Source organism: Anguilla anguilla, chromosome 5 (assembly GCF_013347855.1).
Source record: "Anguilla anguilla isolate fAngAng1 chromosome 5, fAngAng1.pri, whole genome shotgun sequence".
Lineage (NCBI taxonomy): Eukaryota > Metazoa > Chordata > Actinopteri > Anguilliformes > Anguillidae > Anguilla > Anguilla anguilla.
The window spans coordinates 51,169,676-51,183,697 of NC_049205.1; the positions used below are offsets into that span (position 1 = coordinate 51,169,676).

Below are 14,022 nucleotides of genomic sequence, written 5' to 3' on the forward strand. Positions count from 1 at the left end.
TTAAAAAGTGGGCTCCAAACTGAAATATGTTATCAGTAGTAGGATAATATAGGCCATGCGTTGCACCAAATATGTCTGGCAGGCTATTGACAAATACGTCGTTTAAATACGAAACAATATTTTAATTGTATCAGCTTTGTTCACACTTACTATTCAGTGAAAGCGTTAAGAATATTAACATTGCTGCTCGGTTACTTCAGATGCGAATTAAAACATCCTCAGGAACATATGACCTACAGAGGCCTACAAATCGGATGCGTGCTTTTTTACAAAACATTGGATTGAGTAAAAACGAAATAGAAAAAGTCGACTCAAATTGGTCTTCATAATTCGTTTATTCTGCGAACTTTGTGACACATCAAATAGAAGTGCCATGTTCATTCCAACGGTGAGTAAAATGTGCGGATTCTATGGATCAATGTTAAAGTGCGCGATGCCGTTATTTAAAAAACAAAATTGATTCAGTTGCCCATGTCCCCCGTAAAAAAGTAGAATAAAACACAATATTCAGTGTGATTTAAATATTTACTGATGTTGTTCTATGAAATATTTTGTGCAGTACTGCATAAAAACATGTAAAATCCATACAGTGGTTTATTAAAATAAAATCCGGCAATGTTGTCACAATTATACACTATTAAACACAAAACAAAAATAGTCAATTCTACTTTTGCTGTGCTTTGTTGTTTGTTTTGTAATAATAATAATAATAATAATAATAATAATAATAATAATAATAATAATAACAATAATAATGATAATAATAACAATAGTAACAACAACAACAACAACAAATGGTAATAATAAATGCATTTTGGTCCTATATTCTTAATACACGTATTTGTTTTGTATTCGGTTTAAAATAAATATTGATAAAAATAAATAATCTAAAATGGTCACATCCGTCATTCAAAATTTCAGGAATAAATAAAGTGCTTTTGCAGGTGCATAAATGGCTTAGCGTTTGTAATGCACACCTTTCTTTGAATACTAAAATATCATCTGCCAACAAAATAAACTAAAATTTAAAAAAATAAGGCCATCGTTTTAGACATTTAGTTTCCTCGTTGCCCTTAGACACACATTCAATTTTGCCGATAATTCAGAAACTTTTCCAGAGAGTTCAATATATATTCGACTTCACTGGGTGTTAACTCGTCCAGTACCGGAAAATCTTCGGGAAGGAGCCTCCTTGCTCTAACTCGTTCTCCCCTGTCAGTATTTCTCAGCGACGCTGTGTGGATGTCTTTCAACTTCATCCGAAGCCAGTGCTGTCTCCCTTGCACATGTTTGTGTTCTCCAAGGTTGTGCATGAACTGTACTTCACTTATGGATCGCTTTCTGATGAAACCAAAATGAATACATTTTAGTGTCCAATAGTCAGTCTATTGAAAAAAAAATGATTTAAATGTAAACGGCTATTTAGAAATGACCGTCTCTTGGAAATACTGAATGTATGCCGGTTTTAATACAGTCATCTTTATTTCAATATAAATACAAAACTCGGTGTATTCATTGCAATGTAAAATCGCACGAAATAAAAATAAACTTACCCCAGTGGTTTTGCTTCAGACTTCAAAGAATAACATAACATGGAAAGGAAAATTATTACAATTAATGTGTCCAAGTTCCTCGTAGAAAACATTTTGATGACCTGTCAAGTAGATGAGGAAAAGTAGTTTAGTACATGCCTCTAAACATGGTGACCGTTGTTAGTTTATTTAAAACTGTAGAAAATCTGTTTTGTCTATAACATGAGAATTCGTACTGTAGACGTCATTTTTCATTTAGTTTAATTTGTTTGTACTGTATTTCACTGTTAAACTCCTGTGTAATAATGTCCATATAAGAATAATCATGGATCACAGTATCCTGATCCATTTAATCAAACAGAACAAGTGTGTCGATAAGTTACTTACCACTTCTTGACTGTCTTGTCTTAGTGAAATTGTGATGTGTTATTTTACTGCGCAGGAGTGTGAACGGAGTTTGTGGATCAGCCTATCAGTTGAGATTAGAGTAACCGTCCAAAACTTCCTTTTATAGTTCTAGTGGTCATTGATGAGCCGCCTTCATTATTGGTGTTGATGTCACCCCCCTCCCCCACCCTCCTCATCCGTCGCCCCCCCCCCCCCCCCCCCCCCATTTCCCTCAACTTGATGGATGCTGGCGTGCGCATGACTGCGCCACTAGGGCTGCCTAATTCAGCTTTCAGCACCTTTGTGAAGCTGCCTGCTAATTGCCCTGTGTGTGAAGTGTGCCAAAATCATTTATAACATAAATTATTTCAACATTTAATTAATTAATTATTTTTATTTATTATTGTAAGCATATGTCATCTGTTCAGTTTAACAACATACATTTCTGTAGTAGGTAGCCATAAGCGTCAATCCAAGAGAGAACGCGTATTTGTTAAAACATTAAATTAAAAAAGATTAATTAAATTAAAAAAGGAGACGATTGAGGACGGTTACAAGGTAAGGCACCTGGAATTGAATACTACCATAAATATCTGTGATACTTAGGTTTTCATTAAATTAAGATACTGATGATAAACGTAGAATCCCCGAAAGTTTCATTCAAGCATTTCTAGTTATTGGTGACGATTGAAAAACTGAGGAATGTGTCTTAAATGCGTAATTGGCAGGTACAAAGAGAGGCTGACACAATGCGACCTATCTAACGAAATTTATGACTCGCTCTGGTTAATTCCGGGTTTCCCCGGAGATCTACAACAATCTTTTACAACAACACGTTCAAATTAAGCTGCGCAACTGTCAGAATAATTCAAACAAAAAAGGCTTCCCCAGACAATGACGTCAAAGCCGTATTCCAACTTCAGGCATAAATGTTGGAGGCGTACCTACATGATTTCGTCACTTTCCGACGCCCATCTTGAGGGTGATGTATTTTTAAGAGAAATTCCCAGTATTTATAACACAGCGGAGTCAACAGGAGGAGGAAATACGGCAGGAATCCATCACTTTTATTTTCACTTGGACCCATGACATTTCACACCATTAAAGGCTCTTTATTCTTGCACATTTCGGTTCCAGTAAAGAAAGTTCAAATTAATGAACGAACCCTTTTTTATATTTTATACATGCGTTTGAAATTTGGAAGTGCAAAGCCTACTTTTTAAATATAAAAGCTAAGATGGTATTAAAATAGGAGTTGCATTAATGGGTCAAAAGTGATATCATGACCATTTGAATGGACACTAATCCGTTGGAAGCCTTTTCATTTAAATAGTTGCTAAGTTTTGCATTGACAGCATGCTACCTTGCAACACCCCTAAAAGGTAAAAAAAAAAAAAAAAAAAAACTCTGCCAAGGTTTAGTTTAGAATAAACATTACTAACCCCCTCAAGTATTTCAGGAGGAGCCCCACCCTCATCCAAAATCAATAATTTATGTGCAGTGACAACCTCTGAAGCCATCTGAACAGAGCAAATACATCCATACTCAGCTGTTGAATAGCACACAGCTCATCATAATCAAACAAACCCATTGGACATGTTGGATTATGACCCAAATTCAACCTTTTTTCTAATGACAGTTGGCCAGTTCTCCAGATGGGTTATACCTGCATCCCTCATAATCCACGGGAGTCAGTCAACTCTGTTCTACTTTTATGGGCCCAAGATGACACATTAGGTAACCATGAGAGACATTTTCTAAATGTGGAAGAGGAATGGCTATGTCATGACACAGGAAAGAAGGTCTGGGAGAGGACCCAAACAGCTCCAGCCTATAGATCTTCCTCCACAGAGCGGTTAGGGTTTCTGTCAGGGCAGTGAGCATGCCCTCTGCCACTCACAGACGGCAAAAAAAAAATCATGACGGCAGGTGGCAGGCAGTCCAGGGCACCGTATGAGGAAACCAGGAACCAGAGCTTGGGGGCGGAGGGTGGAAGAGGCGGGAAGTGTGGGGGGGAGTGGTACAAAATACTGGGGAGAGGGGGAGTCAATGGCCATTTCTTTTTCCAATTGGCTGCACTTCCAGCTGAAGCCATCAACAATTCCATTTGATGCTGAATATGCTCAATGTTGATTTTATTGAAGTTATAACAGTGAGTTTAGTAAGCAGGCAGGCAAAGGCATTCACAGGTTACGTACAGGTACTTTAAAAAACACAAACAAGTGGGGAAGCAATAAAGGCTGTTTACATAGCACATTTATGGGATTTATAAACGCAGCCTGCATTAAGACTGTGCTGCTCCACCTTTCACGTGACAGGGTAACAGTTTTCAGTAGTCGTCGCCTGTTTAGATGACACCCACCAAACACATCAACCTTTGCCCTTTGCTTGAGATCCTAAACCCCATCTGTACAATTCCAAGCAGTTTATAGCAGCATGGGGGGTGGAGGACCTTTCAACCCCAAAACTGTCCTTCACATTACCTCATGGCTGGGCATTGCTAGGCATCTCACCAATGGTATGCAGCAGAGAAAGTGTGCAGAGGAATTCAACAGGGATAAAGGTGACGTGCTGTTTGCAGGCCAGTAGATGAGGTTGCCTCCATTTCACAACTGTACTAGCACAGGGAAAAATAATTGAATATCAAATTCATGCTTCCCCAAATTTATACATGTAGGCTACGAGATTAGTGTAGCCACAATGCGATGACAATATGCACCTGCATGTCATGAGCTTCAGCAATCAGGTTAACAAATGAATAGCATACCATTGTTTTCACAGGTGTAAAACAACTTTTGTTACCATACTGTTTGTACATTTGACATTTATTTTCAAATAAATGATAGAAGTGTACAGAACCCTTGCATGGCTTTCCCAATCAGCTAATGTTGTATGAATGTTTCAGGAGCATTGAGATACACTGGTTTGATTTCTATCACTTTTACTACAAGACTGCTTCTAAAATAGTCTTAGATCAGATTTATTGCTCCAGAAAGGTTCTGTCTAGTTCACAGAAAAAAATGTTACAAATTTCACACATACTTGATGCACTGCAATCATACCTACAGCAGTTCTTGTCAGGTCAATGTCACAAACAAATTTTAAAAAGCAGTGAAGCAGTCTTGAAATAAATTTGTAAATTTACTCAATAAATTTGTAATCATAAATAAAAATAAACATTACAGGGAGATGCAATGCAGGGCGTTTTTCCTTGCCACTGTTGCTATAGGCTTGCTCCTGTGGGGGTTTAGGCCAGGGTTGTCTGTGAAGCATATTGTGACAATTGTTGTGAAATGCGCTATATAAATAAATTTTGATTGATTTATTGATTGAATCATGTGTTCAAACAAACAAAATAGTAATATAAATTGGGTATCATGTTATTAATGAGCATATATCTATTATTAGCCACAGCAGGTAATTACCCCTTTTGCTGCGGTTAGAGCCAAAATTTTCTTTGGCCCCCATATGTTAATCATGCTCTTCACTATGCCTGGCAGTAAATGACCACAATGTGACCTCAGTGCTTTGCTCCAGGCATGGCGTTCTGCATGCAGAGCAGCTCCCAGGGCTCACCTACCACCCATTCATCAATGCATATGTAACAAGCCACTGTTCATGGACCTGATCAGCACTAATAAAGTGCTTCACACTGACCCCAAACATGTCTGGATCATGACCTACCTCTTTTGATTTAGAAACATTTTAATTTCCTCTAGTGGCTGGGTTTGGGAAATAATGGCGCCTGAATTTCAGACTGGTGGCTCCAAGAATAAACAAAAACATGCCATGAAAGTAAATCCTGATTGCTGTGTTACAGAATAGAAATAGAGAACAGAGTCACCTCTTCCATTTAAGATATGAGCCTGTTCCACACCTCAGCCACATCACGCAAAGACCCAAGAAAATGTTCCTTTCTGCACAGCATGAACAATTGGAGAGAAAAAAAAAATCATACGGGAACTGAAATACCGCAGACTTTCCACAATGAAGAGCACAGAAAGGAAAACAGAAGCACGCTGAGCGGATATTGAGATGACGGCGTGTTCTCCATGCTGCTCAGCGTGATTCATGCCTGGGGAGAGAAAGGGAAAATACTGCGCTTACCAGAAAGCCATACAGACCCATTTCCTTTGATTGCAGAGATTTAAGTGCAGAAACTAGAGGGACATAACCGTTCCTCTAGTCACTACATTAAATGCAACCATGCATTTAAGAGCAACCGGAACTGGACACATCTGTCTGCTTGCCAGCATTAAAAATAAGCATCCTCAAATAAGTTATGAATTCAAATTGTGATAGACTCCACTGACAACTTGTCAACTACCTAATTGGACATTATGGTAAATTACATTACATTACATTACAGGCATTTGGCAGACGCTCTTATCCAGAGCGACGTACAACAAAGTGTATAACCATAACCAGGAACAAGTATGACGAAACCCCTAGAGAGAAGTACCGGTCCAAGTACAGGGAACAACCGCATAGTTCAACTTGGACCCTGGTGGTTAAACTGATTAACACTAACAACGAGAACGGCAACAACGCAATCTATGGAAAAATAAAAATAAATAAAAATACAAGTAGTCATTAAGACTGGCGCATCAACTAAGTCACCTATTAAACAGCTGCCTAGTTACACCCCTAAGTTTAGTCATTTACAGGGGGGGAAGGGAGGGATGGGGAGAGGTGCAGCCTGAAGAGGTGGGTCTTCAGTCGTCGTTTGAAAAATAAGTTAAGCAAGAATAAAACTATGCCAATGAACATTAAACTATATTATAAAAACTGTATTAGACAAATGAAGTGATATGTTATCTCAACACAGTTCTTTTTCTAGATTAACACTGATTTTTTTCCCCTGTATGCTTTTAAGTGAACTGGAAGGAAATTATCCAGCTATCTGAAAAAATGTAATATCTGATCTTCCTTTGAGCATTACCCATACAAGAGCATTCAGTTAAAACTTGTTACCATTCTACAGTAGAGTAACTTCAGTGGAGACTTACGCATTTGGAGACTGACGTAATGAGATTTAATGAAAGCCATTTTAAAGCATGACCTTTCTCTGGGTTGATCTTTAAAAGACATGCTTGGTGACACCACCTTAGGAAAGGGGAATGGATGTAATGGAGTGTGAAAGCCTGCTACCCTGAGAACAAGGATTTGTGCTGTTACAGCAGTAACATTTGCAATAGCATTAACAGTAAAGCAGATTATCATGTCCAACCTCCTGCCAGTGTAAAACTATATACACCATAGTCTATGATCGAATCTGTTCCAGCTAATGATCACCTAATTGGTGGCATTTTATTTTCAATTTACATACACAGTGCCGGGAGAGGTATTTGCCCCCTTCCTGATTTCCTCTGTTATTGCATTTTTGTCACACTGAATGGGTTCAAATCATTAGACAAAATGTAATATTAGACAAGGGTAACTGAGTAAACACAAAACACATTTATTTAATGAAAAAAGTTATCAATCACCCATATCATGCATGTGAAAAAGTAACAGACAATCAATCAATTAATCTAATTTAATTGATAATTAGATACAGCTGACTGAACACAGCCAGGTGATGAACCACTGCTAACCAAAATAAATATCTGTGCTTGTTTCACATTTGCAAAAATTCATCTGGATGATCCCCAAGCCTTTTGGGATAATGTTTTATGGACAGATGAGTCAAAAGTATAACTTTTTGGATGACACAGGTCCCATTATGTCTGGCGTGAAGCAAATAAAGCATTTCACAGTAAGAATATCATACCAAGAGTCAAACATGGTGGGTGTTGTGTGATGGTGTGGGGATGCTTTGCTGCATCTGGACCTGGATGACTTGCCATTATTGAACCATGAAGGAAACATTTGCTCTGTACCAGAAGATTATTAAGGAGACCGTTTGGTAATCTGTCTGTGAGCTGAAGCTGAAGCATAATTGGACTATGCAGAAAGACATTTATCCAAAACACAGCAAGTCCACATCTGAATAGCTGAAAAGGAACTAAATTAAAGTTTTGGAGTAACGTAGTCAAAGTCCTGACTTCAATCCAATAGTGATGCTGTGGCAGGTCATGAAATGAGAAGTTCATGCTCAAAAACCTACAAATTTGTCTGAATTAAAGCAGTTCTGCAAAGATGAGTGGGCTGAAATAAAAAATAAAAAATAATTTGTTTTGCCAGTTTTGTCGATTTTATTGTTTTGCCAGTGCTGGAATGAATTTCAGTTACATTATACTGGAGAATGAGAAATCTAGAGATCACACCTACTCCTCCATTCCTCCTCCATCACTCATGGTGTAAGAACAGAAGTTTTTCAAATTAACAAGACAGGCTCTAGATTATTTAACATGTGCTACTCAAAAGGGGAGTTTATTTTCATAGTCCGATATTCCCAGCAAGTCTAGGTTAGCAATGTCTTTGACACATTGCTTTCACTGGCTGTCACAATCCTGCTTCTGGGATATTACAAGAATAGACGTTTTTCCCACAGTAGAAAGAGTGATAAAATGAGATTCTGTCTTTGAAGGGTGAAGAGGCATTTCCTTTGCAGTCAGTTTGACAGCGACTGCAGGAAAAAATAGTCATCACTGCAGTGCAAACTAAACAGATTATTCATAGATTGAATGGGTGCAATGAGGTTACATTCCTGGTCAGGGGCCGGCGGCCGCACAGGCCAATTTGATGGTCAGCACAAAAAAATTTAAACCTTGGAACAGACTAGTCATTTCCCGGTTACAATAAGATATTTTCATTGGTTCTGTCTAGTTGTAAAACAAGCAGATCCCCTACTTAAACCGACTGTGTTGATACTAAATGGAACACAGTAAAAAGTATTTAGACCATGTAAAAAAATGTATTACTTTAATTACAAAAGTTATCTCATTGTCCATAGTTGCGCACGATTAAATAAACACGACTACTTACTGTTAAAAACGTAGCTTATTTATGCTTCCTTTACTGACAAGGTATACCAGCACGAAATGCATGTAGGCTATTCGATATGACACACTGTATTGTGTGAACCAGGGGCTCTGTTCCTGTATGCTCGTATTTCTGATATCTTACTAAAATGGTTGCCGCCTTACTGTTGAGGAACTGTAAGAATCGTTGCAGTTCCTCATCAATGCGGACAAAGGACCACTGTACACCTCCACAACATACGGATTGGTCATCAAAATGGGCATGCGCTTGACATCGGAGGTGATAATTTTGCGCGGTCTGAAAACTGAGTTACGGGAGGCCTTCTTCAGCATAGTTCACAGACAGTGCGAGAACATTTGAAGGTATAAAAATTCATCTTTTAAAATTTGTGATGGTTATATTCGTTGAAAATTTCCACAGCTGGGCACATGCATACAGTAATGAAATTAGCAGTTTGGCCCTGTGGTGATCCACGTTTCCTAACAAACTAGCCTGCTACCTACTAGCCACTGTGTAGCCTCAGCGATAAGAGCCGTTGTATGTTATAGTGATATTTGTTTTAAATACTATTTGTGCCCCTTCCCTCGCTACGATATAATTCATGGAATAAATTCGTTCATTTTTATCTACTGTGCCGATACTTTTTATAAGTAGGCTAGGGATTCCAAGCTTGCTCAGCTAAGGCCTACTTTGTGACAGCTGATGTCAGGCTTTGATCGACTGTCATCTATAATTGAGTTGTTGCCAGTGAACAGGAAAAGACATTTTGTCGTGGCCTAGCTGTGGCGAGTAAAATAGTTACTTTGTTTAAAACAAAGGAGTGTTCTAGTCAAATTGAATACATTGTCATTCTTTAATCTGCAAACGGCTTCTTCTTTTTAGAAGAATACTCAAATTACTTGGTAATACTCAAAATACTCAAATTACTTATAAAGGTCAAATTCCATTATAATGAATTAAGTGGTGACATAGGATTGAATATGAATGAACTTATAAGTAGTGTTTTTGTTTACAGGAAAATAATATTATATTGCTTATAAAATCATTATACAATACATGTTCCTGCTTAGATCACATGGTTTCCAAGAAGATCAAGAAAAAATACTCCTCATCATCTTTGGAGGAACAGCAGGAGTGGGAAGAGTATCTGGTAGGGCTAATGTTTTTCATACCCAAATAATTATTCAGCATAGAAATATATCTAAATTACAGCCAGGAAGTATTGGATTTGTTTGTTTTCTCGTCAGAACTATGCTGTTAGTAACAGAAAATTACAGTAGAAATTATTTCTGTAAGTTTTTTTAAATTATTATTACAGAGGAGAATGTGCACATCTCAGACCATGGAGAAGGAAGTCTGCTGTGCAAGTGAGACACATTATGGGGATTCAGTGAAGGGAAATAAAAATAAATCAAAGAAACTCAAAAGCAAAGAGAGGGAAAAGCATTTGAGCAGGAAAGCAGAGATGCTCTTGTGTAACGACAATGCTTTTGAAGCAAATTTGAGAAGGAAAAAGGCAAAAAAGTTTAAAAAACACAAAGACAAGCATCAGAAACAAAAGAATAAAGACAAATCAAAATTGCAAGACTGTTGTCTCCTGCCGCTGCCTGTGAAACTGAGGAAAGACAAGAAAACTAAGAGTTTGGGTGGTTCAAACCAAAGCAACGTCAGCCTCTTACATCAGCGTGCAGAAGCCTTAGCATCTCAGGAGATCATGTTTCCTGAAAGTGGAAGACATGGATGTGGATTATTCAGGCAACCACATCCAGTTTCTGAGGGTTCTCACCTTCTGAAACAGGAGCCAGCACAAGCCCAAAGTCAGATTCACCCAAAGTCAAAGAATGGTGCCCCACGTAGAAAAAGTGTTGTTTTTGACTCTTTGCCATGTTCTTTTGAATGTGTCTGTAGCCAAGTGAAAAAACAGAAAGGAGGAACAGAACACATTCAAGTACCAGAACCTAGTCCCCCTGGGACCTGTGCTAAAGAAATGCAACCCAGGTCAATTCTTGTGTCCAGAAAGGCACACGTAACCTTTGAAGATGAGGACACAGCTCTTTACCCACTGAGGGAAAGTGACTGTAAAGAGTCTGAGGTGACAGCTGAAAACAACAGCCAGGAGCTTTTCATCACTCAGAAGACCTTCCGGCCTATGGAAAGCTCAAGTGAGGAGAGCAGTAGTGTGATTGCATCTTTCACCAAGCCCAGGGATGGGCAGTGTGGCATACTGTGCCCTCAGCTCTCACAGGACCTCTTCCTCTCCAAGTCAACCACTGAGAAGGCCACGCAAACCGACGATTTCTTTAGTTCTCCAGCACTTACGCCATCTCTCAGATTTCACAAGCTGCGTCAGAAGCATGAGTGCACAGAACGGGCGCTTGACCTGAGCGTGCCCAAGAGACCCCACAGGCAGCCCACCGGATCCACAGACTGGCAGCTCGAACGGCAGCATGAGGAGACCAACTGCTACCCTCTCTATCCCAAGCTCACGAGCACAGGTTCAAATGAGCAAAACAGAACGCATGCTGTGACCAAGGCTGGCAGTGCTCAGCTGAAGGTGGTGCAGACTCGGCTGAATGAGTCCTTTTTCTTCAGGGCGAAGGGGGCTGTCCAGTCCCCCAAGCCCCAGTCTCCCCTTTTGGATCACGGCATGACCAGATCAAAGATGGCGCAGTTGAAAATGTTAATGAAAACCAGACGCCCTTCAGATCTGAACTCCTGGTAGCCTTTCAGGTAGTTAATTAAATAACATGTACATGTTGCAATGACAATTATAAGGGAAGTATAATACACAAAACATGAAACTGCTGAATAATTTATGACAGTGGTTAGTCGTTATGACAACACTGAGGCCATCATAATATTCACAAAAAATAAAATGCATATGTATGTATTTTAAATTTCCCCCTGATGTATAATAGATTGGTATATGTTGCTGAATTTCAGTTTTGGGTTTTGACTCACCTTCTGAAGCATTTATATTCTGCATTTAATGCATTAAACACGCTAAATGTGTATCTTTTTTTCTGATCTTGGAAAATATTCACGGATTTCATAATTTCATTTTTTTTTTTTTTTTTTAATGTGGCATTTTTCTTTGCATTTACAGTAGTTAAAATGTTAGTTTGAAAATAGCAAGTTCAGCTATATTCACTGACCGTCTCAAGTACTGGTGTTATTAATATGCACGTTATATGTTTGAGCTTACTTTTACTCTGCATTGTGTATCTGGTTTAATTTTGAGATCTGTGTTCTGTATTTGTACAGTTCTAGTCAGGTGTCATAACAGCTGCATGTGCTACTCAGGCCTGTCCTCTGTGCCAGTTCCTGGTGCATTACTTGTTCTGCAACTTTTTGCTGTCATTTCCTCCTACACTCCTTTCATTACACACAGAATTCACATAAAAATATCTGGTCTCCTCTGTCACTACTGGCAGACTTAACTTGTGGCCATCATTAGAACTAATCTTTCATTACTTTGTGCCACTGAAATACCCCCTTTAATCACTTTACATTTCGCTCACACCTAGGATCCCCCTGTCACTTGCATGTTCCTCATACCCTAAGGCAACCTGACATTTCCCCCCCATTATTTTTAGTGCCATCAGCTTTATGAATTGAATTTCATTTTCAAATGTTTTCAGAAGTATTTTACATGTATTTGATGTCAATTATATTTGGTTCCTGATATTGTCGAATGTGTTCTGAGTTGCAGTAATGTACTTTTGACAACAGAAATGGAGAATTAAACAGCATACACTTCTCCATACTCACGTGTTGTCATAAACGACTGTCTTTATTTGCCATCCGCACCGTACAACTTTTAGCTTTTCATTCTTAACAGCGCTAATTGTGTCTGAATAATTTAATTCCCATCCACTTCCACAAGTGGAAGAAAACGTAGACTGGGATGGTGACAGGTAATAGCAGACTGTAGAAGCACACACTGCTTGTGCTGGTACACCCCTGCGGAAAACTCTCGTCTACACTCGCAGAATAGAACAGTCCCAAAAGTGAGACGATTGGGACCAGTACAGTCACGGTAGACAGTGAAAACACCATAGTGTTCGATTTTTAGCACGTACAGTTTCGGTCCAATGATACAATATTTTGGAAGTGTGTTCGTTTTCCGGATTATTCCTTCGTCTGGTTTTCCTTTTCTTCTGAATCTTTCCGAATCATTCTGGCGTCTTGTGGTACCATGTTGGGAATTCCACCGATTACAGGATAAGCTATGCCAAGTTCATCGTTTACCAGTTCATTCGTCGTCTCGTCGTACCTAGACAGGTAAACATCCGCATTAGCCAACAGATCGCAATAGACTCCACCAGCTTATGATGTCAGGAGGAAAGCAAGCTATGCGTGTGCAATTACGGATGGATGGCTCATGCTTAACATTCATTTTTGGGTTTCCCAAACGCGTGCAGATTTTTAGCTAATGATGCAAAAGTTCAAGATCAGCTAACAATAGTTATCGATCTCGGTCATGACAAATTGAAAGATACTTCCTTAGTAGCTAGCTAAGTTAGCTAAACATTTTTAAATTACCCTATTTATTTAATTTAGCTAAACAATATAAGTTAAGGACACAGACAATTGCAAGACCTAATGAACTCAGTTTGAAGAAAGATTAAAAACAATCTGCAATTGGCTAGCAAATTAGCAAATGAAAGTCTTACCTCAGTGCTTTTTTGGATAGCGGACAGACGAGAAATTCCAGTAAGGAGATATCAAACTGGGGTTTGTTGTCTGCGTTGATGTCCTTCACGCCGTCAGTGAAAGTCCTGGCAAAAGCTATTTGCAAAGGCCTTGTTGCATGTATCAATGATCCATAAATACTGGCTTTATGAAGATTGCAACTTACTGAACCCAACTTTCTGCAGGCACTCTGGAACATGATCCGAAATAGAGTATACTTTAGTTTGTTGTTTGACGGCTACTACGCCGCCTGACTTAAAGCAATGAGCTTCCTGGCTAAGTGTAGATTACGTCAGAAAGATTTGTACAACATCTAAAAATGTCCCCCTTCCTGGTATGTCTAATGAAGGTAGGTTCCAAGCTCTCACTTGTGATGGGCATTTACAATTATCGATTGTGTTAAGCGCCTACACATATTTTATTTGTTACTGGTTAAGTATATTTTGAAATGGAATGTTCAATAAATGTATTCATATTGTTT

General features: G+C 38.8%; 2 protein-coding genes and 2 long non-coding RNA genes across 4 annotated transcripts; 1 reads left to right on the forward strand and 3 right to left on the reverse strand.

Annotated features, from left to right (window-relative positions):
• Positions 1–817: 817 nt before the first annotated feature.
• Positions 818–2,030, reverse strand: LOC118228419. The gene is made up of 3 exons (XR_004765484.1): positions 1,920–2,030; positions 1,554–1,654; positions 818–1,341 (listed from the first exon to the last, which is right to left on the reverse strand). It is a non-coding gene; the product is annotated as an uncharacterized LOC118228419 (long non-coding RNA).
• Positions 2,031–9,129: 7,099 nt separating this feature from the next.
• Positions 9,130–10,263, forward strand: LOC118228440. The gene is made up of 3 exons (XR_004765490.1): positions 9,130–9,208; positions 9,917–9,996; positions 10,165–10,263. It is a non-coding gene; the product is annotated as an uncharacterized LOC118228440 (long non-coding RNA).
• A 2,350-nt stretch (positions 10,264–12,613) lies between these two features.
• Positions 12,614–13,118, reverse strand: LOC118228439 (phosphatidylinositol N-acetylglucosaminyltransferase subunit Y). Its single transcript, XM_035419964.1, has one exon. The coding sequence runs from the start codon at positions 12,903–12,905 to the stop codon at positions 12,690–12,692; it is 216 nt and encodes a 71-aa protein (XP_035275855.1). The 5' UTR covers positions 12,906–13,118; the 3' UTR covers positions 12,614–12,689.
• LOC118228438 (protein preY, mitochondrial-like) lies at positions 12,614–13,871 on the reverse strand. Its single transcript, XM_035419962.1, has 2 exons — positions 13,523–13,871; positions 12,614–13,122 (listed from the first exon to the last, which is right to left on the reverse strand). Exons 1-2 carry the CDS (start codon positions 13,738–13,740, stop codon positions 12,978–12,980), a joined length of 363 nt encoding a protein of 120 aa, XP_035275853.1. The 5' UTR covers positions 13,741–13,871; the 3' UTR covers positions 12,614–12,977.
• Positions 13,872–14,022: the final 151 nt, after the last annotated feature.

Excerpts from the sequence above, each read along its gene's own strand:
- LOC118228438 (XM_035419962.1), bottom strand. The coding sequence starts at position 13,740 with ATGTTCCAGAGTGCCTGCAGAAAGTTGGGTTCAGTAAGTTGCAATCTT. Across the intron at positions 13,123-13,522 it reads CTATCCAAAAAAGCACTGAG|GTACGACGAGACGACGAATG; the intron begins GTAAGACTTTCA and ends TTACCTGTCTAG.
- LOC118228439 (XM_035419964.1), bottom strand. The coding sequence starts at position 12,905 with ATGGTGTTTTCACTGTCTACCGTGACTGTACTGGTCCCAATCGTCTCA.